This window comes from Enoplosus armatus, chromosome 8 (assembly GCF_043641665.1).
Source record: "Enoplosus armatus isolate fEnoArm2 chromosome 8, fEnoArm2.hap1, whole genome shotgun sequence".
Lineage (NCBI taxonomy): Eukaryota > Metazoa > Chordata > Actinopteri > Centrarchiformes > Enoplosidae > Enoplosus > Enoplosus armatus.
This window is the reverse complement of record NC_092187.1, coordinates 25,786,330-25,810,100: the sequence shown is the minus strand read 5'-3', so window position 1 is coordinate 25,810,100 and position 23,771 is coordinate 25,786,330. Positions and strand designations below refer to the sequence as shown.

The window sequence follows — 23,771 nt, the reverse complement described above, 5'->3', positions numbered from 1 at the left end:
TGAAACTCTGATCTAACTGACATTTTAAACGTAGAATCTTTTATTTTTGAAGCAAAGTTGTATCATTACTGTTTTTTAAAATGTCTCATCTCTGAACTGGAGCCTGGGAGGGTCAGAGGGTGGAAAAGTACAAATCTGCAGCCATTAAGACAAAAGAAAATCTGAAAAAGTGAAAATGTACATTAACAAAAGCTGATGTTGTTTCATGTCATTTTGTCTCTGTGCTCTTCAGCCAAAAAAAACGTTGTTGAGACAGAATCTTTGATCCTGTACTGTGAAGCGCCGGGTCGCCGGACGCAGAGCGGGAAATCACATCAGTCTGCAGGTGCTGTAAAACGTCACACGCTGCTGTAAAACTGTCGGAGTACAGAATCAGTGTGAGCGTCCAGGTTCGGATCATCGCTTCTGTCCAACAAACTTGTCTGTCAGCTGGTTTCCTTCAGCAGAGAGCGCCTGTTTCCCAAAAACCATCTGAAGTCTGTTTCCCCAAAACCTCCTGCTGTTCTCAGACCAGCAGAGACTGGATTTCACTCACAGCTTTTTAAGTTTTGAAAAACGTTTATTTCAGCTTAATTTTACTGTAGATTACTTTTTTAGATGATTTCTGAAAACTATTGTCAAAGATTTAATAGCCAAAAACATTGCCAAAGTGTTTTTTAACCTCCAAAAACAAAAGACGACCACAGAAGCTCAAAGGGAAAATGATTTCTTCTTTTTGTTTGTTTCTTTTTGGTTTCTTCTGATTGGGAGAATCTCCTTTTCTTAACACAACAGGCTGGTTTATCATATGTCACTTTGATCAGGATATGAAGTAACTTTCTTACCTTCGAGTTTTTTGGGAAGCTGACCTGAGGTCGGATGTTGTGGCAGTGGAACCAGCAGGAGGCGCTCTCCTCCGGTGGGAAACCCCATCGTGTTTGGGCTGGAAACAGAGACCGGACCGAGTCCCTGCAGGTTTACATATACAGAGCTGGATGACGAGAGGAAACGCATCACCGAAGTTCATCAGAACTGAAATGTATATGAACTCAATTACAGACGTCATACAAGAAGTTCATGTTGAGCTAAAATAATAGATGAAAAATAAAAACTCTCACAAGCTTCTCATAACTTAGTGACTCAAAACTGACGTCTGAATCACCTTCCACATTTCCCAGTGTTTCAGCCCTTCAGAGGCGTGGTCTGACACGGCTCATTGACGGCTGTTTCCTCTGTTGGAAAAACAATCAGCCAATCAGAGTCACCTTCCTGAGACAGAGCCAGAAAAACAGCAACGAAAAAGGCTCCAAATGTGAATGAGATGATTGCAGCTGTACTTAACAGAGTTTTCAGTAAAATATGGCTCTTCAGTAAAATCTAATGGAAAGTACAACATCATCAGCAAATCAGTGTATTTTTGCTGCAGTTTGCATCTAAAATCTCATAACTCAGTCAGATCTGAACTCACAGACATGAAACTCATGTTGAATCATTCAGTGTGACTTACACTTCCACAGGAGATCATTATCTCTGATATAATATAATACATCCAGAATAAACCTCCAAAATCCACTTAGAAATCAGAGAGAAAGACGCTGCAGAACCTGCCTGAGAATCCTTCTGTTTTGAAGTTTCCTTCAGTGTCTCAGTGATCAGTGATGGTTGTCTGTCCGTCCATGAGGACGCTGCAGACAGGAGCTGCTAACAGCTGATTCAGCTGCTGTGATGGAGACAGTGCCACTCAATGTAAACAAATATAAACTAAATTTGTTTATTACATCAGGACTTTTCAGTTTGTCAGTAAGAAACATCTGACGAAACTCAATATATAAGACCAGATGAATCTATTCCAAATTTCACATCAACTAATATCTCAAAGTTTTAATTTTTATCATTATTTATTTATTTCCTGTTCAGGTTGTATGAGCCAGACATTTTATCTTCATGTCTTCTCTCACTTGTGTGTGTGATTGCACCACTTCAGTCCGGTCTGCGTTTCCAGCCCAAACTGAGCTACATGGTGACCTCATTCATCCCAGCGTCGGCCATTTTACTGTAACTGTGTCTCTGTGACTTCCTGTAAACCGCAGTCTTCCATCCATAACTAGATTAGACAATCGATTAGGTGATAAGTAGCTTAATTAATTAATAGCTGTGTTAACGATAGTAACGACACACGGGGCTCGGCGTTAACGAGTCACCAGCCAAAAACTCGCCGAGTCGATGATGAAAGAGTTAACTTTGAGCCCTGATGATGTCACCTGTGTTTCATTGACCTTTGACCCCTGCGAGGGTCTCCATGCTGTCAGCCACTGTGATCACTGTGCTCATTCACACCGACTCAACCAACGGCAATAAAACTAACGTCATGACAAACAGCTGACTGTCTCCGTGGTTACTGCGTTGTTTGTAAACTCACTGTGGTTTTATTCAGTGTAGTTATGAAACATGTTGATTCCAACATGGAAGTTTGAGTCTCCACAACAATTAAGACTTAATTATTTCTATGAATTATTTCTTAATTTTATTTCCATTAATTTGACTGCTACCCTATAGTGTGAAGTGTCTGCAGGCCTCCTGTCAGCTAAAACAAACCTCCACCGATCAGAGGGCAGGCAGTCTGCAGCCTCAGTACACGTGGGAATGCAGGACAGAGTATTTCTTCTGTCCCTACCTACACACCTGTAAAGTTTTGTGACACTATCGCATTGACTAAATCTGTGGTGGCTCAGCTACAGCAGGTCTCTCCAGGACCACGTTTCGCCATGATGACACGCTCGCCCTCACGACTGGTAACGACACGGCTGACCTCAGGTCAGTCGGGATCCCGCATCACGGACAGGTGTGAGGGTGGACACGGGCGGCAAAGGTTCCAACGGGAATCAAACTGGAAACATTGCAGTTATACTGGTCTTTGACCACTTGACTACCAGGACGTCTCATAAAACTGCTGCTCTTCTGGAGAACTGATCCACGACGATCCTGACGGGACGTTCAGTCTGAAGGCTCCTGACTTATTGATGTCTGTCGAAAATAAAACCACCAGTCTGTTGATTATTAGTATTATTTTGTGTAACAGACTGTTGGGGCGGACACCTTTAAAGCAGTCTGAAATTCCAGGAAGCAGAAGACAGAAATACTGAAGGCCTAAAAAAAGTTCCTGGCCTGAGACGTTCTCCTGTCAGCGGTTTTAGACACAAGGCGCTCGGTCGGCTGTGAAAGTTGATCTGGTGAGATGGTGGAGAGGATCGGCAGTGCAGCTCAAACCGGTTTCTGATGCCGTTTAGACCAACAGCTGCCTTATTAAGACCGAGAGGAGGCGACGCTGGGACGCTATGTTTAGACACAAGACAGACAGACAGAGGGGAGACATGTATGAACTGTGCAGCGGGGAAGACGTACTAATACTAACTCCAGTAAAAGTCCTGTGAGTATAATCACTAAATGTCCTTAATGTCTTCCAGCAGTCAGATGTCCCCTGTGTCTGTCCTCCTGTTATAGATTCTGTCATTAGGGGATTATTCCTCATCATTAATGGTGGAGCTCATTCTGAACTATCAGCTAATGATTATTAGTTCACTGTGGATGAATCAGCTGATTATTTTCCCCATTAAATCAATCGATCGTTTGGTCACAATGACCCAGAGCCCAAAGTGACGCCTTCACTGGTACTTCAGCAAATAATAGTAGTATAAAACAGTGTCCTTAACTTTGAAGTCTCAGTATTTTGAGAAGAAGCAAAATAATTAAATCATCAGTGAGTAACATAGTTTGGCTTCCATAGATTTTCATACTCGTGCTGTTTCCCTTCATTTGTTTTTTGTTTCTTCACTTTGGAAAAAGTTAAAAATGTCGTGTTTTGTGTTTTTTTCCTCAGTGACCATCAACATTAAAAACATTAAACAGACAAAAAGACGATACCTGCTCACTCTGTTTGTTTTCACACTTCATTTCTTGACTGATGCGTCCAGACACAGTTCACCTCTGAACTCCCATGATCCTCTGTGAACAGCGCCCTCTAGAAAGACAACTTTGATTTTCTTCAAAAATAACAAATGAAATGCAGAAGCGTTAGTTTCTGTCAACACACATGTTTAAATACAGAAAAATTTGAATGAGGTTTGGTCTGGATGTTGGTGAATAAACACAGAAGCTCCATTAAATCAGCAACATCAGATTTTTGTCCATTCTTGTCCAAAGTCACTTTATTGGAGGTGATAACTGAAACAGAACATTTTAGCCATCAGCTAACAAACATATTTATGTCTCATCATAAGCATTAGAGGTGATGATGCACACAAGGTTTCTATGGTGAATCTATCAGTGTTCCCCTTAAAGATAGAACTGAATTATCCAGAGAAACAAGTCGGTGACCACATGATAAAACCTAAATATAAAAATACAATAACGTCACATTCAACAAACCGTTTCAGACATAATGAGGATTTAAATAATAAGTCCTACATGTTCGATGTTTTTCAGCGATCTGTAACAAACCGAAGTTTCTGTAGACAAACAAAATCACCAAAGTGGAGCAAAATAATTTGTCATGCAAGATGGGAATGTGGACAAAGTGGAAATAAAAATAAAAGAAATAGACGTAAACCGGTGAGAACTGTGTGGACTCAACCCTCCATCAGCTGCGTCCGACCCTCCAAAATAAAAGGAAAAACACTGGGAAACAGTTTATAAAGACTTCTAAATCTGTCAACATCAACCAATTACAGACAAGAAAACTTGTCAGGTGACGCACATGCTGCCAGACCAGACATAGATTTTCAAAACAAAAGCAGATGTTGTGAATGGAGCCTCGGAACGGTCGCCGTGGGAACTTGTGTTGTTCTCTAAAGCTGCATCTGTCTGAGCTTCCTCCACAAATACGCATCAGAGGGAAGACACAAAGTAGTGCCTGTGCTGGGGGGCCCCTGGGGGGCGTTTTTAAACATACAAGAGAATCCAGACTACGTGGTCGTAACATCAACGACAAGACAGATGTGAAGAGCAGAGTTTGGTACAATTGTTATAATCACATCGCTCCTCATGAAACTACAGTTACTGTCCAGGTTTAATCCATCACAGCTGCTGTTCAGACTGTGCTTCTTTCCATCTCAACAATAACTGACGTCTTTCAGACGAGATATAGTCTCCAGAACAGAGAGAACATCTCAGTCTTAACAAAACATTGACCCTTTAACAGAAAAAACCAAACGTTAACTGATGAACCGAAACAGAAATCCCCAAAACATTAACAAAAAAACAAAATCTTTCACATAAATCAAACGTGTTCATCACAACAAAGACTGATCATGAGTACCAGCAGAGCAGAAGTCTGGTGGATCTTCTGGCCAGTCTTTTATTTCACTGCGTGGGTGAGTGTTGGTCTGGGTCTACAATAGAAATCAGGGAGTCTGAAAGGACTTTTTAAATCAATAAATGATTTTGTTTCATTCAGCTGCAGGTTGAAACTGGAGACCAGTCACTTTACATTCATTCATAATTTAAGGGATTTAATTCCAAACACATCTGTCATTTTAGGCTAAATGTATTAAGTGATTTCTGAGGAAAGTTGTTTGGACCTTTTGACCCTGATATGAATCCACAATGTGTTTGAATTGTAGTCGTCAGTACAGGACCTCCAACCTCCGATTGATTTTGGAATGAAACTGGTCTGTTTCTGCAGAAAACGTCAGAAAACATGAAGTGCAGGTAGTTTTGGTCTCCAGCAGGAGGAAAAACAACGATCAGAGTAAATCAGTTAGAAACAGAAGGCTCACAGACAGCCCACATTCTGAAACCTCATCAAATAAACCCATCGCAGCCCGGCGACGTCAGCTGATCCCAAAGACAGGAAGTGGCATCACATCGCTGAGCAGGACGTTGAGGAGGATGCAGGAGCTGCGGGCTGTTTGTTGAGGACGGAGATGAAGACGAAGATGAAGATGGGAGAAGCTGGAAACCGTCTTCGTCCTCCTCAGTCTGATTTCTTGTCGCTGCTCGCCTGCAGACAGAGAACAGGGCAGTGAAAACACAGTGTGAGCGCCTCCTACAGGCCGCAGTGTTCATTACATGGGAGGGGGGGGGTCAGCAGGGGGGCAGCAGGTTAAATGTGATTGTAGTAAGGATCTCTTTATTTCATTTTAACTCTTTATTTAATGTTTCAATCATCTCGGCTTCGTCTGCTGGAAAGGTGTCTCGTCCTATCAGGATCTTGTTACTAGGTAAAAACATGTTAGGTGCTCTGTGATTGGTAGTTCCAACCAATAAAACTAATGAGGCTACAATCTGGAGTGACATTAGGACTAACCAATCAGTGAGACCAGTTCCTACACAAAACCAGCTCAGAGATCCAAACCCTTTCCCGATATCAAGCACACAACCGCACACGTGTGTGTATTTCTAGCTATGTTACATAACTATGTTCACTGTGTGTGTGCGCGCCCGTGTCCTCTGTCAGGCTGATTTAAGGTGGACCAGCTGCTGATGGGTCAAGGTGTGTGTGTGTGTGTGTGTGTGTGTGTGTGTGTGTGTGTGTGTGTTACCAGCAGCTTGCTGTGCTCGTCCAGCAGTCTGTCATACTCCACCGTCAGATTCTCTGCCTGTTTCTTCATCGCACGAACGTCACTGTCAGACTTCTGCAGAGCTGCAAAACAAACAACACAGGTGAGACCACGATCCACCTTCTCACCCGAAGCCCACCCCCCAACCCCCCCCCACACACACACACACACTTTTATAGCATTGTAATAACAGATTTGTTGTCAGTCTGAACGCCCTCCTTTTCTCACTTTAATGTCTCCTCTTATAATAATAATAATAATAATAATAATAATAATAATAAACTAAATGTGTGCTTCCTGATTGTTAAACCAGGTCTCCTTTAGTCCTGAACCAGGACTGAGGAACAGCCAGCAGAGCCCTGCCTGAGGCTCTGAGCTCCACCTTACCTTTCTTGGTGGTGTCCAGCTCCTCCTTCAGGGTCTTCACCTCCTCCTTCAGAGTCTTGTTCTCCTCCTGCGGTCCCGCTCCCTTCTTCCCGGCCTCGGGCACCTCCACACCAGCGTCACGGAGTTTCTATTGAAACAGAAGGAGAAAGATTTCAGTCTCTTCATCAACTCACGGTGCTTCAAATGCACAAAGACTGAAGTTACTGAAGTAACATTCTCAAGGCAATGACAGTATTTTTACTGTGTGGTACTAGTACTTTCACTGTAGTAAAGGTAGCAAATAACCAGTGGACCTGATGAACTAGGGCCGCTGCCAACTGCTCAGTTGTCTCTGCTGATTTTACTATAAAATACTCTTTTCATCCCAAGGGAAATTGTTGTGCAGCAGTTGCAGTACATATGTATGCATATGCAGTATATATATACACACACAACACACACACACACAGTATCTATAAAATAAAATCAATCCAATAACAGTTTAACAGTAAGGACCACAGATATGTATGAGAAGTGTATGTATGTACAATATCAAATAGTGTACATGGTTCATTATGCCATACTTCATCTACCCTAATGATTTGTTTACTGGGTACTTCTCCAGTATCAGTACACAGTGCAGAACTAGTCTAAAGGAGGTACAAGCAACATCCAATAAAAAGAAAAGCTGCAGAAGAAGTCATGAAGATGTTGGATCCAGTTAGGATCTGCCCACTCAGAGAGCAACAGGTGTTCATACCAAACGCCTCCTACCCTCTCGGTCCTGACCTCAGAGCGACAGCTGCTCGTTGTGTCAGTCCTTCACCCTGTAGCTACAGAGAATCCTGCTTTCTGATTGGCTGGCAGGTGACAGTCTGTGTGAACGCTACAGTCACACAGTCCGTTGATGTTTCTTCTGCTTTTCTGGTGCTTCTGTTTGTTAAAGTGACAAGAAACTTTGTCTCTTCATGTTGGAACTTCCAGTGTTTCGTAAATTCAGATTTTACTTTGGTTTCAACCCAAAACTGTTTCCTTCACTTCTTTGATGGCTTAGTGTGTGTGTGTGTGTGTGTGTGTGTGTGTGTGTGTGTGTGTGTGTGTGTGTGTGTGTTAGTTACACAGTTACATGTTTTAATGGCAAATCTCTATAAAATGTCAAATAAAGCCAACTTGTTTGGTTATATCAAATATATATATATATATTTATATATATATAAAATCCTACTTAAAGTAAAAACACCCGATAATACTTACAAACTTTTACTCAAGTATTAAAAGTAAAAGTAATTGATTTGACTGATGAAATATAATCATTAACATTGTTAATACTAACGCATCAATGTTAGAGCTGCATGTTACTGTTGTACATGACAGTATACAGTTAGCTAGTTTAACTGCTTTATATACAGTTAGCCTTTTTAACTGCTTTATATACAGTTAGCTCCTTTAACTGCTTTATATACAGTTAGCTCCTTTAACTGCTTTATATACAGTTAGCTCCTTTAACTGCTTTATATAGTTAGCCTGTTTAACTTCTTTATATACAGTTAGCTAGTTTTAACTGCTTTATATACAGTTAGCCTGCTTAACTGCTTTATATACAGTTAGCTCCTTTAACTGCTTTATATACAGTTAGCTCCTTTAACTGCTTTATATACAGTTAGCCTGTTTAACTGCTTTATATACAGTTAGCTAGTTTTAACTACTTTATATACAGTTAGCTCCTTTAACTGCTTTATGTAGAGTTAGCTAGTTTAACTACTTTATATACAGTTAGCTCGTTTAACTACTTTATATACAGTTAGCTCGTTTAACTACTTTATATACAGTTAGCTCCTTTAACTGCTTTATATACAGTTAGCTAGTTTAACCTCTTTATATACAGTTAGCTCGTTTAACTGCTTTATATATAGTTAGCCCGTTTAACTGCTTTATATACTGTTAGCTCGTTTAACTACTTTATATACAGTTAGCTAGTTTAACTACTTTATATACAGTTAGCTCCTTTAACTGCTTTATATACAGTTAGCTAGTTTAACCTCTTTATATTCAGTTAGCTCGTTTAACTGCTTTATATATAGTTAGCCCGTTTAACTGCTTTATATACTGTTAGCTCGTTTAACTGCTTTATATACAATTAGCTAGTTTAACCTCTTTATATACAGTTAGCTCGTTTAACTGCTTTATATATAGTTAGCCCGTTTAACTGCTTTATATACTGTTAGCTCGTTTAACTACTTTATATACAGTTAGCTAGTTTAGTCCAGTGGTTCCCAGCCTGGGGGTCTGGCCCCTCCAAAGGGTCACCAGATAAATCTGAGGGTCATGAGATGATTAATGGAAGAGCAAAGAAGAAGAAACAAAGCTCTGATACACAAATGTGTTTTCAGTTTTTGGACTTTTCTCTAATCTTAATTTAAGATTTTAATTTGAGTTTAATTTGAAAATGATTGAATGAAACCATGAGAGACTTTTAAAAAGCAGAAATGTCTCATTGGTGGAACTGATAACGAGGAGACAACACTTACACTCAACTGGAACTTTTTAAACTAGTGTTTAATGTCTAAGTTCAATATTAATCTGAAAAGTAACTAAATCTACATTTCAGAACCTCAAAATGATTGTACTTGAATACAGTATTTGAGTTAATGTACTTAGTTACTTTCCACCACTGCAGGTATCAGATATAACACTCTCTGGCCAGTAGAGCTGGTCAATTATTTTATTGAATCAGACTGAATCCGTCTCACTAACCTCAGCTGGTCAAGTGTCATCGTGTTCAGTCAGAGTGACGCAGTGAAACAGGTGCTGAACTTCAGACCTTTAACGGAGGAGGCTCAGCCATAAAAGCTGATTTTACTGCTCTGTGAACTGAATCCAGCAGCACGAGGTCTCAGGTTCAGAAATGCCACAACACCTCGAGGACCGGGGAAACTACAAACCTTTAAAGAAACTATTCAAACTAACAAGCCACCACTCAAACACATCAACAAGACACGATGACCCAGAGCCATCAGTCCGAAGCTCCACATTATTAACAATACATCACAATTATTCAGATCGCTCAGAGGAAAAGCAGCAAATCACATCCAAGAAGCTGGAACCAGCAAACGTTTTTACAGCGAAAATCACTTCGACTTTCTGTCAAACAACTAACTGATTAATGGACTGATCGTTTCAGCTGGACTTCATAAACTGTTGTCGTTTCATTTATAACAAAACATCAGATTTGAACTCTTCATGCGTTTTTTAATCTGTAAAGTAACTGAAGCTGTCAGATAAATGGAGTGCAGTAGAAATAGAATGTGGCATGAAAAGAAAATACTCAAGTAAATCTGTACTTAGTTACATTCCACCACTGACAAACACACAACCCAAATGCATCATCCATTTTCAAATTCCAAAAAACTATAGGAGTGCAATGATACCCAGTGGTGTCAAACCACGCAGATGAACCTCCACCTTGTTTGCAGCTGGAGGCGTCTCTGTTATATATAAATGTCAGAGCCCCTGAAGTCCCATAAAGATAAAACATTGTTTTATCTTGTGCTCACCAGATAATAAGTTCACCTGGCACAGAGAGTGCAGGGTTACGTGAGGAACTCAGTGATATCATACATTTCACCAACTACAGCAGAAGAAGACATAAAACAGAACGTCCTGACTGAATGAGAAGTGAATGTGTTGAACATCAGACACGTTACAGATCAGTGTGTGTGGTTCATCATGTCATGGACACTCTGACCACAGCTGTTCTGTCACGTCGTGTACGCTCCGTCAAACAGCATTTTATTGAGTTACATTTGGGGATACTGATTCATCTGGCAGTTCTATTCTACTGTTTAATGGGTCTTAATTTTAAAGTCTTTTAATCCCTTTGGATACTATTTGTGTGTCTTTTTATATTGCCTGTAAAGCACTTTGAATTGCCCTGTTGTTGAAAGGTGCTGCACAAATAAATCTGCCTTGGCTGAAAGGATCAGTGAGTCGAGGAACAGAGAGTGAAGTGTTTCAGTCATTCAGAGCCAAACCTCCATCCATCCTCCAGGGTCTCACATTTTCAGCTTTTCTCTCTTTTGTATTTAGAGCTGATCAGTCCATCGACAGAAAGTCAATCAACTATTTTTTAAGCAAAAAAGATTCTCAAATGTGAATCTTTTCAGGACCAAACAACCGGTCCGAGACCGCCTGGAAAGAAGGCTCCCAAACTGATTTCAACAGTAAAAATCCAAAACTACGGTTAAACCACCTGCCTCCTGATCTGTGTCAGTGGTGTCGGCCTCGATCTACTCATGCTAGATCATTTGGTAACCATGGCAACATCAACAGGGACTTCATCAGGAAGTGAAAAGGACTTGAAACAAAGGTGAGTTGGAGCAGAGCTGTGAAGTCAGTCAAATGTCAGTCGAATAGTTGATCAGTGGCCGCTTTATTAGGAACACCTTTAAATCGAATCCAACAGCTGAGCTCTGACACACACACACACACACACACACACACACACACACGTCACCTTGAGTAACTGTCTGCAGTGAAATCAAACCATCCTGTCAGAAAGAGAGACGAGTCACGTGTTCCTGCAGGTCGTCTGCAGCTGCACATGCACATACCTGACCTTCAGGCTCCACACACACACACACACACACACTACACACACACTACACACACACATATCATACACGACACTCACACTACACACACACACTAAACTTTATAGAAGTGCTAATAAACAAATTAACGTGAATCTCATGTTCACTTCTAAACTGAGAATGTTATAAAAATAAGTTTTTTTAAAAAGTATTATATTAATCTGTGCTTTGGTTTGGTTTCCAGCGCTTTTATTGTGAAGGCCTGAGGTTGTTCCTATGAACGTGCTCTGACAGAGTTCCTCACACACTTCAGGTGAGTTCAGTTCAGCACTTTAAACCGCAGTGTGTTTTTATCTGTTGTCTTTTCCCAGCAGCCACAAAGAAATGTGATGGGGGAGACAACAGCCCACCTGAGTGAGGGAGAGACAGGTGGGGGAGAGACAACAGCACACCTGAGCGAGGGAGAGACAGGTGGGGGAGAGACAACAGCACACCTGAGCGAGGGAGAGACAACAGCACACCTGAGTGAGGGAGAGACAGGTGGGGGAGAGACAACAGCACACCTGAGTGAGGGAGAGACAGGTGGGGGAGAGACAACAGCACACCTAACCCATTCAGCAGTTCCGAGCTAGTTTCCTGCACTAGCTCAACCAAGTAAGAACATGTACACTCTGCAGTGTGGAGACCTGCACGGCGAGCGCTGCGTGTCTTTGTTCTCGGTATAAAACAACACGTTATTATCCAAAAATCGGTTTCTTCTTTTACAGTGAGCTAATTAAATGATTTAAATGTATTCATTCATTTGTTGTTGTAACCTACAATTTAGTGATAGATTTTAAAATGCATTTGACGTTTTTGAAGCAATAATAATTAATAAACCCCATAAACTGAATTTTAAATAGTTATTTTGACAAGTCTTATTTTGGCTATTATTTTAAAAAACATTGTTGAACAACTCAACTGCTTCAAGAAATACCATCTTTGTGATTGCTGGCGCTGTTGCGGCAGGGGGTAAAAATGACCCCCCGCGGCTCTGGGCGTACTGGAGTGTTGGCGGTTCAAACGTTAAACAACATGACGGTAAAAACGCCCTCGAAACTTCTCTTCATCACAATCTGTCACAACAACCGTCTGAATTCCTCATTTGTTTTGTTTTCTCCGCTGTACTGAAAACATAACAGCGTGACTCTGAGTCAACTCCCAACCCATGGGAAACATTCACATGAAGTCACGGAGCTCCCAAAACTGAGAAACACAACATGGAACCTGTAAATCATGAACCGTGTGTGTGTGTGTGTGTCACATGCAGATGAGGCAATTTCTCCTTTTAGCAGTGAGCACTTGGTGATCTCTTCATCCCAGACAAACCAGGTCAGATTACCTGTGTGTGTGTGTGTGTGTGTGTGTCTCTCTCTCTTCAGGGACGCATTTCAGACTACAGACCAGCTGATTTTTGGGTCAGTGGTTAAAGTAAATCTCCAGGAGATGAATGTAATCTATGTAATGTCTCCAAAAGTGACCTAAGTAAACAAGTAAGAGTGTGTGTGTGTGTGTGTGTGTGTGTGTGTGTGTGTGTGTGTGTGTGTGTGTCCACATTGTGAATGAGACTCACAGTGTGTGTGTTATGTGTTGCTCTGTGAATATGTCCAGTGTTTATTTGGGTTCAGCTCAGCAGCTGCAGATCAGTACTGCCCCTGACTGGTGAGTTAGAGAAACAGCAGCATAACATCTGTCTCTTGCTGCTAAATACTCCACTGTGTTCAGCAGCTCATCTCTACCCGAGTGTGTGTGTGTGTGTGTGTGTGTGTGTGTGTGTGTGTGTGTGTGTGTGTGTGTGTGTGTGTGTGTGTGTGTGAGACCTCTTGCAGCAGCTCATTGTCCTCCATGTATTTCTTGGCGGCAGTGCTGGCACCCTCCGCCTGCTTCTTGAAGGCTTCGTTGGAGGCCATGAGTGAGGCCTGTTGGGAGAGCAGAGTGGCAAGACGACGCAGCAACCTACACACACACACACACACACACACAGTGGTCAGTGAGGTCACACACCCTAAAGGCTCAACACGGCAAGGTCACTGAGAGGCTAAAGTCATACGAGTGGCACTCAGACTGTATATAAAGATGGACGACACGACAGCTCCCTGAAAGTGAAGCCATAACATCTCAAACTAAAAAAAAAAATATCACAAATTAAAATAAATGTTTCCCAAAGATGGTTTCTGTCATTTTAGGTAGTTCCTGTCACGCTGATGTTTGTTTTCTGATCAGTGTGGTTTTAATTTGTTATGTGATGCTATAAAAACGGGTGTTCGACATCATGATTGACAGCTGAGATTGACCGTGGTGTTGTGACTCCACCCCCTGATCCCCACTGCGCAGACTCCAAATGACGTCACCAGCGCAAGATGGCAGCAGCCGTATACAGTTGGGGGGTGGAGATGTGTCGGCCATCTTTATATACAGTCTATGGCGGCACTCTACATGGTTAGTTAATCTCCCTGTGAAGATCTCTCTCTCTCTCTCATGTTTTTCGTCTCTGGGAGGCACTTTTTCAAGAAAATAACCCTGATGATGTCATGGTGATGTGAGATGTACAACATCATGTGTGATATTTTTTGCTATGTATTAGGATGAAAAATGATCCTAAAGAGATGTAAATGATCTTTAAAAAACTTTTTTCTAGTAAAGAGTTTAAATCTAGTAATAAGCTGAAATATTATAGTGAATGAGAACTGAAAACTCAGGGACATGTTGACGAGACAGTGAACATGATGAAGGCCTGAGGAATGTTAGATAAAACACCAGTGTATCAGCAAGTTAGCTGTTTTTGCTAAATCTAGCAGGATACAAATTATATTATATTATTCAAACAGTGTCTGAATCAAGGGAGTGTTAGCGAGCGCTGACGTAGAAACTCTGCATCAGTGGGAAGATGTAGACACCATCATTTTCAGGAAATGGGCATATTGGATGGAAAGCACACGACATGACAGAAACATTGGTGTCAGAAGGTACAGAATGTAACCAAGAGGTGGAAACATGCTACAAGGCCCACAACAGGTGGAGCATAGTCAATAATATGTACCAGACTCTGAAGATCTAGTGGTGTGTTTATTACAGACAGCATGGTGGGGGACCTGAACCCATCTGGCCCTGGTGAGGGTTTTATCCCACAATGTCATCAGGGTTACACAATTGTTCAAACTTGACCTTTTGAAGAAGTGACAACCCTACAAACTGCAGGTGCGGAGTTTGGCTGTTTACCAGGCAGGGAGCGTCATGGATTAACTTCATCGCACGGACACATTAAATCCATTAATCCTTGTAGTAGACTATGTTTCAACACGTCTCAACTGTACTTTCAGTAATAATCTGACCAAAAGTCTCTCTAAACATTTTAAAACTTCATTCATGACAAATGTTGACGACAGCTGATCCAGCGGTACGATAGCTGATCCAGCTGTACGGTAGCTGATCCAGCTGTACGGTAGCTGATCCAGCTGTAAGATAGCTGATCCAGCTGTACGGTAGCTGATCCAGCTGTAAGATAGCTGATCCAGCTGTAAGATAGCTGATCCAGCTGTAAGATAGCTGATCCAGCTGTACGGTAGCTGATCCAGCTGTACGGTAGCTGATCCAGCTGTACGGTAGCTGATCCAGCTGTACGGTAGCTGATCCAGCTGTACGGTAGCTGATCCAGCTGTAAGATAGCTGATCCAGCTGTAAGATAGCTGATCCAGCTGTACGGTAGCTGATCCAGCTGTAAGATAGCTGATCCAGCTGTAAGATAGCTGATCCAGCTGTAAGATAGCTGATCCAGCTGTACGGTAGCTGATCCAGCTGTAAGATAGCTGATCCAGCTGTAAGATAGCTGATCCAGCTGTAAGATAGCTGATCCAGCTGTAAGATAGCTGATCCAGCTGTAAGATAGCTGATCCAGCTGTAAGATAGCTGATCCAGCTGTACGATAGCTGATCCAGCTGTACGATAGCTGATCCAGCTGTGCGGTAGCTGATCCAGCTGTACGGTAGCTGATCCAGCAGTACGGTAGCTGATCCAGCAACAACAACACACCACCTGAGCCCTGAAACAAATCATCAGTTGTATATGTGTATGTATGTATGTATACTCTAGTGTATGACAGATCAACACATCATACACAACCTAATATAGCCGTTCACCACTGCACACACACACACACATATCTATACACATATAGTAACAACACACAGACACACACACGTTGAGTTACCTCTGACATTTCCCAGCTGAGGTGTGTGTGCTGTACGTGTTGTACATGCTGTGAGTGGCGTTGACAGGTTCTGATGTAATGGTTACTCACAGCAGGGTGGGCGGGGCTGCAGGGGGCAAAAATACAGGATAACTGCCCCCATTCCTGCAGTCAGTGAGCTGCTGGACCAGTGTGGTGTTTTTGTTTAACTCCAGACATATAAAAGTACTCCTGATTGAATAATTATGCATCTGTTTCTACATTTAGTCATCAAACCTCATGTTCAGACTCAAACCAGCAACCTGTCAGTCCGTCTCTCCGTCCTGTCTCACTTCCTGTCTGTGGCTCTCAGCTCTCAGCTCATTGGTTCCTGCTGAAGACGTCAATCTTTAAAAACTCCTCACAAATATATAGTTTCATGTTTAAAAGGCTCAGTCATTCCCTCCAACAGCTGCTCGCTGGAGTTTTTATCAAACTAACAGCAGGTGCATCTGTTGGGGACTATTTTCAGCAGCGGATGAATCCACATGTGGAGCTGTAGTGAGTGTTTGGGGAAGCAGGACGGTGTAATAATAACAACAACAACAACAACAACAGATATGTCAGGCTGCTGGTCTGAAAACTAAAGTTAATTCTTCTGCAAATATCACAGACGTCTCTCTGGATCAGAGCGACAGCTGGATATCTAAACAGTTTCCAGCACTGACCTACTGTTGAGGATTTTGTTTGGACAAAAAAAGACAGGTTTCTCAGATGTCTGCAGACTCTCAGTTCCAAATATGGCCTTCAGTAGCGTGACCGGCCTAAAATAATCTGATCAGCTGCCAGCACTTCAGCCTTTCCACAAACTTGTGCTCCATATTTTCTTCTGAGTCACAGTCCCAGATCACAGCAGACGGTCTGTGGAGGGCTCGGTCTAAATGCTGGAGCACCTCCTCCTGGATTCTGTGTTTCAGCAGCTGCTGCATCACATGCTGCACTGCTGCGGTGAGTCATGGAGCAGCTGCTGCAGACTGAGGCCCGACCAACACTGCTGCCCCCTACGGGCAGCACGCAGCCAACGTGCACAGGTTGAAAACGACTCATTTTGAGCAGCGTGTCTGAACGCTCACTTTGATCTGATTTGTCAAAGTCGATGACTCGAGTAGCTAATTCATTGATTCCCACAACAGATGATCTGGAACTCTTCCTTCATTGTACTAGATTATATTATTACGTGCGTGTGTGTCGATAATGACATCGGTCAGCGGCTTCCCTTCTTATAATTTGTTTGTTTTTTTATTTCAATAAAGCTTCAATGTGAATGACATTAAAGTGGCAGCCATGTTTAGTGCTGCTCAGCTGGAGTTCCAGTGTTTGCGTTGTTCCACAAGTAAAAAGAAAGTTTGTACTGTTGTCTTCATTAATAAGTCAGGTTTGGTCTGTAGTGAAGAACACAAGAAACAAGTTGTTTCATAATCAGTCAGTAACTTCTCAGCCAACAACAAGCTGTCCTCCAATAACAACACGCCGAGTCACAGAGCCCTGAACCAATCAGATTTAACTCCTGTTTGACCCTGCCTGAGGGGTCAGCCAATCAGGGACCAAGACAGATTAACACCTCTGAACTCTGTCCAATCAGGATCAGGATGGAGGATTTACACTGTACAGTGACTGTGTGTGTGTGTGTGTGTGTGTGTGTGTGTGTGTGTGTGTGTGTGTGTTTCCATTGACAAACACACAGCTGTTCATTCTTTCCAACCTACTGTAAAATTCCTCTGCATTTAGATCAGTCTGCCTGTCACTGTGTGTGTGTGTGTGTGTGTGTGTGTGTGTGTGTGTGTGTGTGTGTGTGTGTGTGTGTGTGTGTGTCTCACAGGCAGAGCAGCAGGGCAAAGCCGGCGATGTATTCGTTCCTCTGAGCTCTGAACAGTTTCATGTGGATGTGTTCGATGGCCGTTGGGTTGTTGGTCAGATCCACCTTCTCCGTCACGCTGTACTTCCTCACCTCACGGAACGCATCTGCAAACACACACACACACACACACACACACACACTCAGTATCCTACAACCTGAAGTCTCTTCTTCATGTAACAGTCAAACAACTTTCATTTCAGAGCCGATCTGCTTCACATGATGGTCTTTTTATTTAGTTCATTTTAACAGAAAATTAGAAACTTGTCCTTCACTCTGCGGTCGAGTCTGAACTCACTCCATATTTACTGTCTGACATTATAATGTTGTGTAATTTCCCCCCGGGGATCAATAAAGTATTTCTGATTTCTGATATTTGAGTGTCTGAGTGTTTAAATGTGTCCACTATATGTTGCCCTCAAAAAAGGTCCATGACATACACACTACTTTCTGTTAACAATCCCACAATGCAACGCACCAACATCTTATAGAGGCGACTCTACACATGATGATGATGATGATGATGAGTGTCTGAAAGGTCAACTATTAAGTGTCTGTTAGAGAGAGCCGTGAACGAGGGAGTGACTTCAGTCACAGCCAGTCCTCATTAGATTATATTAAACGCTGCAGGAGGTCCTGACAGGAAAAGCTTTGATGTGAACGTTTCTTCATATTTAACAATTCAATCAAAATGTGGATAAAACTTTAGGAAAGAGCCCTTTAATGAAAGTGAGGTTTTTTTCCCAGTAAAATGTTTCATACTTTAGTTTCTTGTTTTAATTTGAGACAATATGGCCAATTCAGGTGTGTGTGTGTGTGTGTGTGTGTGTGTGTGTGTGTGTGTGTGTGTGTGTGTGTGTGTGTGTGTGAGATACAGGCCTGACTGAGCTTCTACATTTCACAGTGAAACATCAGTCAGAGCGTCTTCAGTATTTGAGTAAGATGGACGATGTGGTGAGGGGCGTCATTATGAGTGGGATCTGATCAAATCTTTTTTGTCCCTAAAAATGGGGGGGACTTAGTGACCGTGGACTCTCAGGGTCAAAGGTCAAAGCACCACTGTTACACGAGTGCAGGAGGAGCTGGTGTTTTCTAACATCACTGATGATAATCTTCCAACAACACAATGAACATGAAAACTACACACACACACACACACACGTACCGATGAGCAGGAAGACGAGGATGGCGATGGCCACCATGAATGAAGTGTTTCCATAGAGGGCGATGGTCTGGATGATCCGAGACTTAAAGATCTTATTCCACCTGGAGGATCAAACACACATTAAAATCCAGGAGAAAATATGAAATACAGCAGAGACACATGACATGCTGGTAAACCTGGAGCTCTGGCTCCATCTAGCAGCACAACCGGACACAAGAAAAGACACATCTGACAAAACCAGCAACAAACTGTTAAAAACCTGGCAGAGATCTGATTCTCCAGAGAAGAGCAACCACTTGAGATCATTCAGGAAAGTTAAGAGAAAAAGAGGAGAGCAAGTAAGTCTGGAGATACACACACACCACACACCAACACACACACCAACACACACACCAACACACACACCAACACACACACACTGACTGTCTTTCTATGTTTGGCTGTATTTGTGCTTCTGTCACTTGTTGCTGGTTTTAGATCTGAAAACCAAATTAAAAGTCAGAAAAACACAAAAAAGAAATAACACCAATGAGGAACATTCACCGTTTTATTAGCCGACTAAAGAACTTCAGTCACCAGTGTTGAATAGAGCTGTAACGGTGGTCATCATCATCATCATCATCATCATGCACGTTGAATCCAGTCTATTAAAATGCTCTTTACAACAAACTTCTGTTATGCACTTTTGAATTCACACAATCTAAAAATGATTGGAAACATCTTTAAACTGCTGGTGTGTTCCTGGTTCTACCTGCACAACTTCTCCGATGACTCTGCAACTGTCGGCCTCATCACAGATGAATGGACAATCCACATATCTCTGAATGTGTAACGAATGGTGCAATACCCACACCTCTATGTGCAATACAGTACAATCCCTTTACCTTCTATAGCTTTTTTTTTTATAACATCTTTATTGTTTTTATTTATCATATCTTGATTTTCTACTTGTGTCTCTATCGCACTATCCTGTGTGCTGCTGGAACAGTGCGAATTTCCCCGCTGAGGAATAATTAAAAGGATTATCTTATCTTATCTCGTACATTGAACCGGCTGCTTCTGATTAAAGGTCATTTTACATTTTCATCAATTTGCCGTGTCGTGTTTGTCTATTTATTTTTTGTCTCAGAGTTTGTGATCAGTTCACTGAGTCCAGTGGAAACGACATCAGCTCTGGGATCAGTGAAGTCTCTGTTCTGGGTGCTGAGTTAATCAGAGCGTGTCAGTTTTCAGTCAGGAGGTCTGATGGTTTTAATCTGATCACATTCACACAGAGCTGCTCAATGTTTCACTGAACTGCTAACGCTTCCTCTCACGGATCCAACTCCACGTTTACAGGACGCTTTTTCAGAAAGACTGAGGCTGAAGCTCTGCAACACCTCTCTGGTTTTAATACTTTTAGTCTCATATGTGAGCAATAAAAGTCCAAGGAACCTGCATGTTATTATTCATTCTGTAATACTTCTGTTCAGAAGTGCTGCATGATACAGTGAAATTAATAATAAATGCATTCATGTTTGCTATTTAAGGAGAGGGACAGGGACAGGTGGGCAGAGGGACAGTTGCGTACTGACCTCTTAGGTGAGATGAAGGGGATGCAGAGCAGCAGGACAAAGAAGACCTCAGCGTACAGGAAGGTGGCCACGGCCGTCCACTGCAGACTCATCCTGACTCCTGAACAGGAAACACAAAAACACACCTCAGACCAGGTGAGAGGAACAACAGAGCCTGAAATAAAGAGACGAGCAGCCGTTCATCAACACTTTTGATTGTTAGACTGCAGTGTAGGTCATAAGCCCCGCCCCCTCCATGTTAGCAGATGGGACATGGACCGAACCAACAAGTCTAAGTACACATCAAATACATTTTCCCCAAAGATGGTTTCTGTCATTTCAGGTAGTTCTCACGCTGTCTTTACCAAACTTTGAAAACAAGTTACAGCAGAAGATTCCTTCTTTATTCCTCCTCAGGTATTAAATGTGCATAAAATAAAATAAAACACAATAAATAAATAAAATGGAAAGTCATCCTGGTTACTTTTTCTTTGGGTCTAAAGGTGAACGTTTGAGACACAAATGTCGGCAGCTTCAGCTCAAATATATTAAAATGCCGTTTTGGCCTTCAGAAACTCGTCTGTACGGTTCGACAACAAACAAAGTTCATGTCTGAAGTTTCTGGGAACAGCAGGACGATCTGTTCAGAGAATAAAGCCAACAACAACACAGCTTTCTACACAAATACACTCAGTTAGCAGTTTATTACGTACACACACCTGCAGAATCCAACAACACTGCAATAAATACTAATAATTAGGGCTGCAGCTATCAGTTAACCTGTTATTGTCTTGATTAAACGATTAATCATTTGGTCTTTTAATATCCGAAAATAGTGAAAAAAGCCAATTATTGTCGTAAATTTCCCAGAATACAATCTGATGTCTTCAAAAGCGTTTTCAGTCCAAAAGTCAACAATTTTCAACAAAACAAAGAAAAGCAGCAGATCTTCACATATCAGAGGCTGAACCAGAGAAAGGATGAAATAGTGATGAAAAATTACTGAGACAACTGATTGATTATCAGACTGGTTGTGGATTCATTTTTTTTATTAAATAAAATTGCAATAAAAAATGAAAAACTTGATTGTTGAAACTCTGAAATTTGACTTTACAGAGGGGACAATACTTCACAACTAAATGAATTTAAAGTACTGTCACAGTGCCTTTAACCCTCTGAGGATGATCAGCTGACCAGTGACGCCTCAGTGCTCACTGCACTGGCTAACTGTTCCTGGGTCAGTGTGTAGGGGGGGTGTGGCAGCTCAGAGCAGCTGTGTCATGCAATGCTGCAACACCAGCTAACACCAACTGAACATCTGTTTCTGTTTACATTAAAACACAAATTAACAGTCAGACTGCGGAGTGTGTTCACACTCAGCCCGAGTGACGTGTAACGTTAGACAGAGAATGTTTAAAAAAAAAAGAAGAAAATATAGATTCACTCTTTACGAGCATAAAGATAACTAATTCAAATAAACACAAATAAACAATAAGCTACATGTTCGCCATCCAGTAAACAAGGTCTATTCTCTGATAATGATCTGACAACTCATTTTAAACGTTGTCTATTGCTGAAGCGGAATGAACTACATCAATTGCGGCCCCCGTCAACAACGTTTCGTAACTTGGAACAGAACCATCCTGCTAACGTCTATTAGCTGTAATTTGACAGGAAAGATCTCGTTTTTAAGACCTGAACTAGCATGCTAACTTCCCCCGTGTATTTCCTGAACCAGATTTAGCCAGCTAGCTTGTAGGCTCCGTCTACTTGCTGGAAACGTGTTTGTTTTGAATTAGACACAATAGTTTAACATAAACTGTGTGTCCATATGCTTCTCAGTTATATGTAATGTTAAGATATTTGTCGCCGCTGCTTTTAATAACAACATGAGGATAAATTCGCGCCAGGCACTAAACGCGAAGTTAAGTAACTAATAGTTAGAGTTGAGTTAGCAAGCTGAAGTAGTTAGCAGATGTTAACTTGAAGAGGCTCTGCAAACAGAGCACCGCTCATTAGTCACACTCACCTCAGAAAATCACAAACTCAGAGAAACTCGGTCCTGACGCTGCTGTTGAGCTTTAAACACTCTGCCCTGTCAATGTAGTTAGCTTGTTAGCCTAGCTTCCTGTTGTAAACACTTCCGGCGTTTAATGCCAGCTCATCCCGATCTCAGCACGTGATTGGATAGACCGAAACAGATGGGAGGAGTCAAGATGTGACGGCACATTAGAATATGTCACAGACTCATAAATTCAAATCAAAGGGCTTTATTATTTCAAAATACCTTGATATTTAGTAATTATTAGCATGGACATGTTAAAGCACAGTATGAATCCTGACGTTGATTTACAATATATTCAGAACACTATCACAGAAAGGAAACAGTGGAAAAATATGTATAAAACTTGATGCATGTAAAAATTCACAATTCAGAAAAGCGTTTGAAACCAACAGATTTACAAACAACAAAAGGCATATTCTATCTATCTTTCTGTCCTCCTTTACAAAGCTCCCTCTCCTGACCAGCAGAGGGAGACATTGTCTTCAGAAAACGATTCTGTGACAACTAACGTGAACTGTGAAGCAGAGAGGACGAAGAAAACAAAGACATCTCACTCTGACTGTGTTTCCACGAACCAAAACAGTCTCTCTCTCTCTCTCTCTCTCTCTCTCTCTCTCTCTCTCTGTGGCCACTGCTCTCTGGTTACTGGTCAGACTGGTTGTGTTTCCATAGTAAATTATTAAGTATGTACAGGCAGATTAGAAGATAGATAGTACTTTATTGATCCCTGAGGAGAATTGGCTGTTATATCATAGCAGTAGCAGTTTTACACACTGAAAACAAAGACAACTATACACTGAGTTAAAATTAAAAGAAAGAACAAGAAGTGAAATCTTGACACAAAATCATCATCGTTAATAAAATGGATTTTGAGGTGTTGATGAACAAACAGTAGAACGTAGTGACTGAAATCAGAAACCTGGATAGTGTTACTATCATGTAAACAAGGAGATGAATAACCTGCTTTTTCATGTTCTATGTAAACGCCATATCCCGAATGTGATCGGGTTACAACTCAAAACGCCATATAGTTTTATCTATGCATGTCAACTACGGTGTGGTTATGGATTGCAAAAGATTGTGGAGTGCAGTTAATGACAAGGTGAACGTTAATCACAGACGCAAACTCCAAACTCCAGACTTGCTATATGCCCCGAGGATATTAGTCTGTGTACAAGTTTGGGTTGAGATTTAAAGTGTCAGTCTGGTGTTAGTCTACATTTTTCTTCTCATCATCAAACCTAATGTTCAAACTTAAACCATCAACCTGTCAGTCCGTCTCTCCGTCCTGTCATATAGTAACAACACACAGACACACACACGTTGAGTTACCTCTGACATTTCCCAGCTGAGGTGTGTGTGCTGTACGTGTTGTACA

General features: G+C 41.6%; 1 protein-coding gene across 1 annotated transcript; it reads right to left on the bottom strand.

The window, feature by feature from the left end:
- Nucleotides 1-4,166: 4,166 nt before the first annotated feature.
- bcap31 (B cell receptor associated protein 31) lies at nucleotides 4,167-22,430 on the bottom strand. The gene is made up of 8 exons (XM_070910435.1): nucleotides 22,358-22,430; nucleotides 20,350-20,449; nucleotides 18,776-18,876; nucleotides 17,573-17,717; nucleotides 13,351-13,486; nucleotides 6,924-7,050; nucleotides 6,519-6,619; nucleotides 4,167-5,977 (listed from the first exon to the last, which is right to left on the bottom strand). Exons 2-8 carry the CDS (start codon nucleotides 20,439-20,441, stop codon nucleotides 5,951-5,953), a joined length of 729 nt encoding a protein of 242 aa, XP_070766536.1. The 5' UTR covers nucleotides 20,442-20,449; nucleotides 22,358-22,430; the 3' UTR covers nucleotides 4,167-5,950.
- Nucleotides 22,431-23,771: the final 1,341 nt, after the last annotated feature.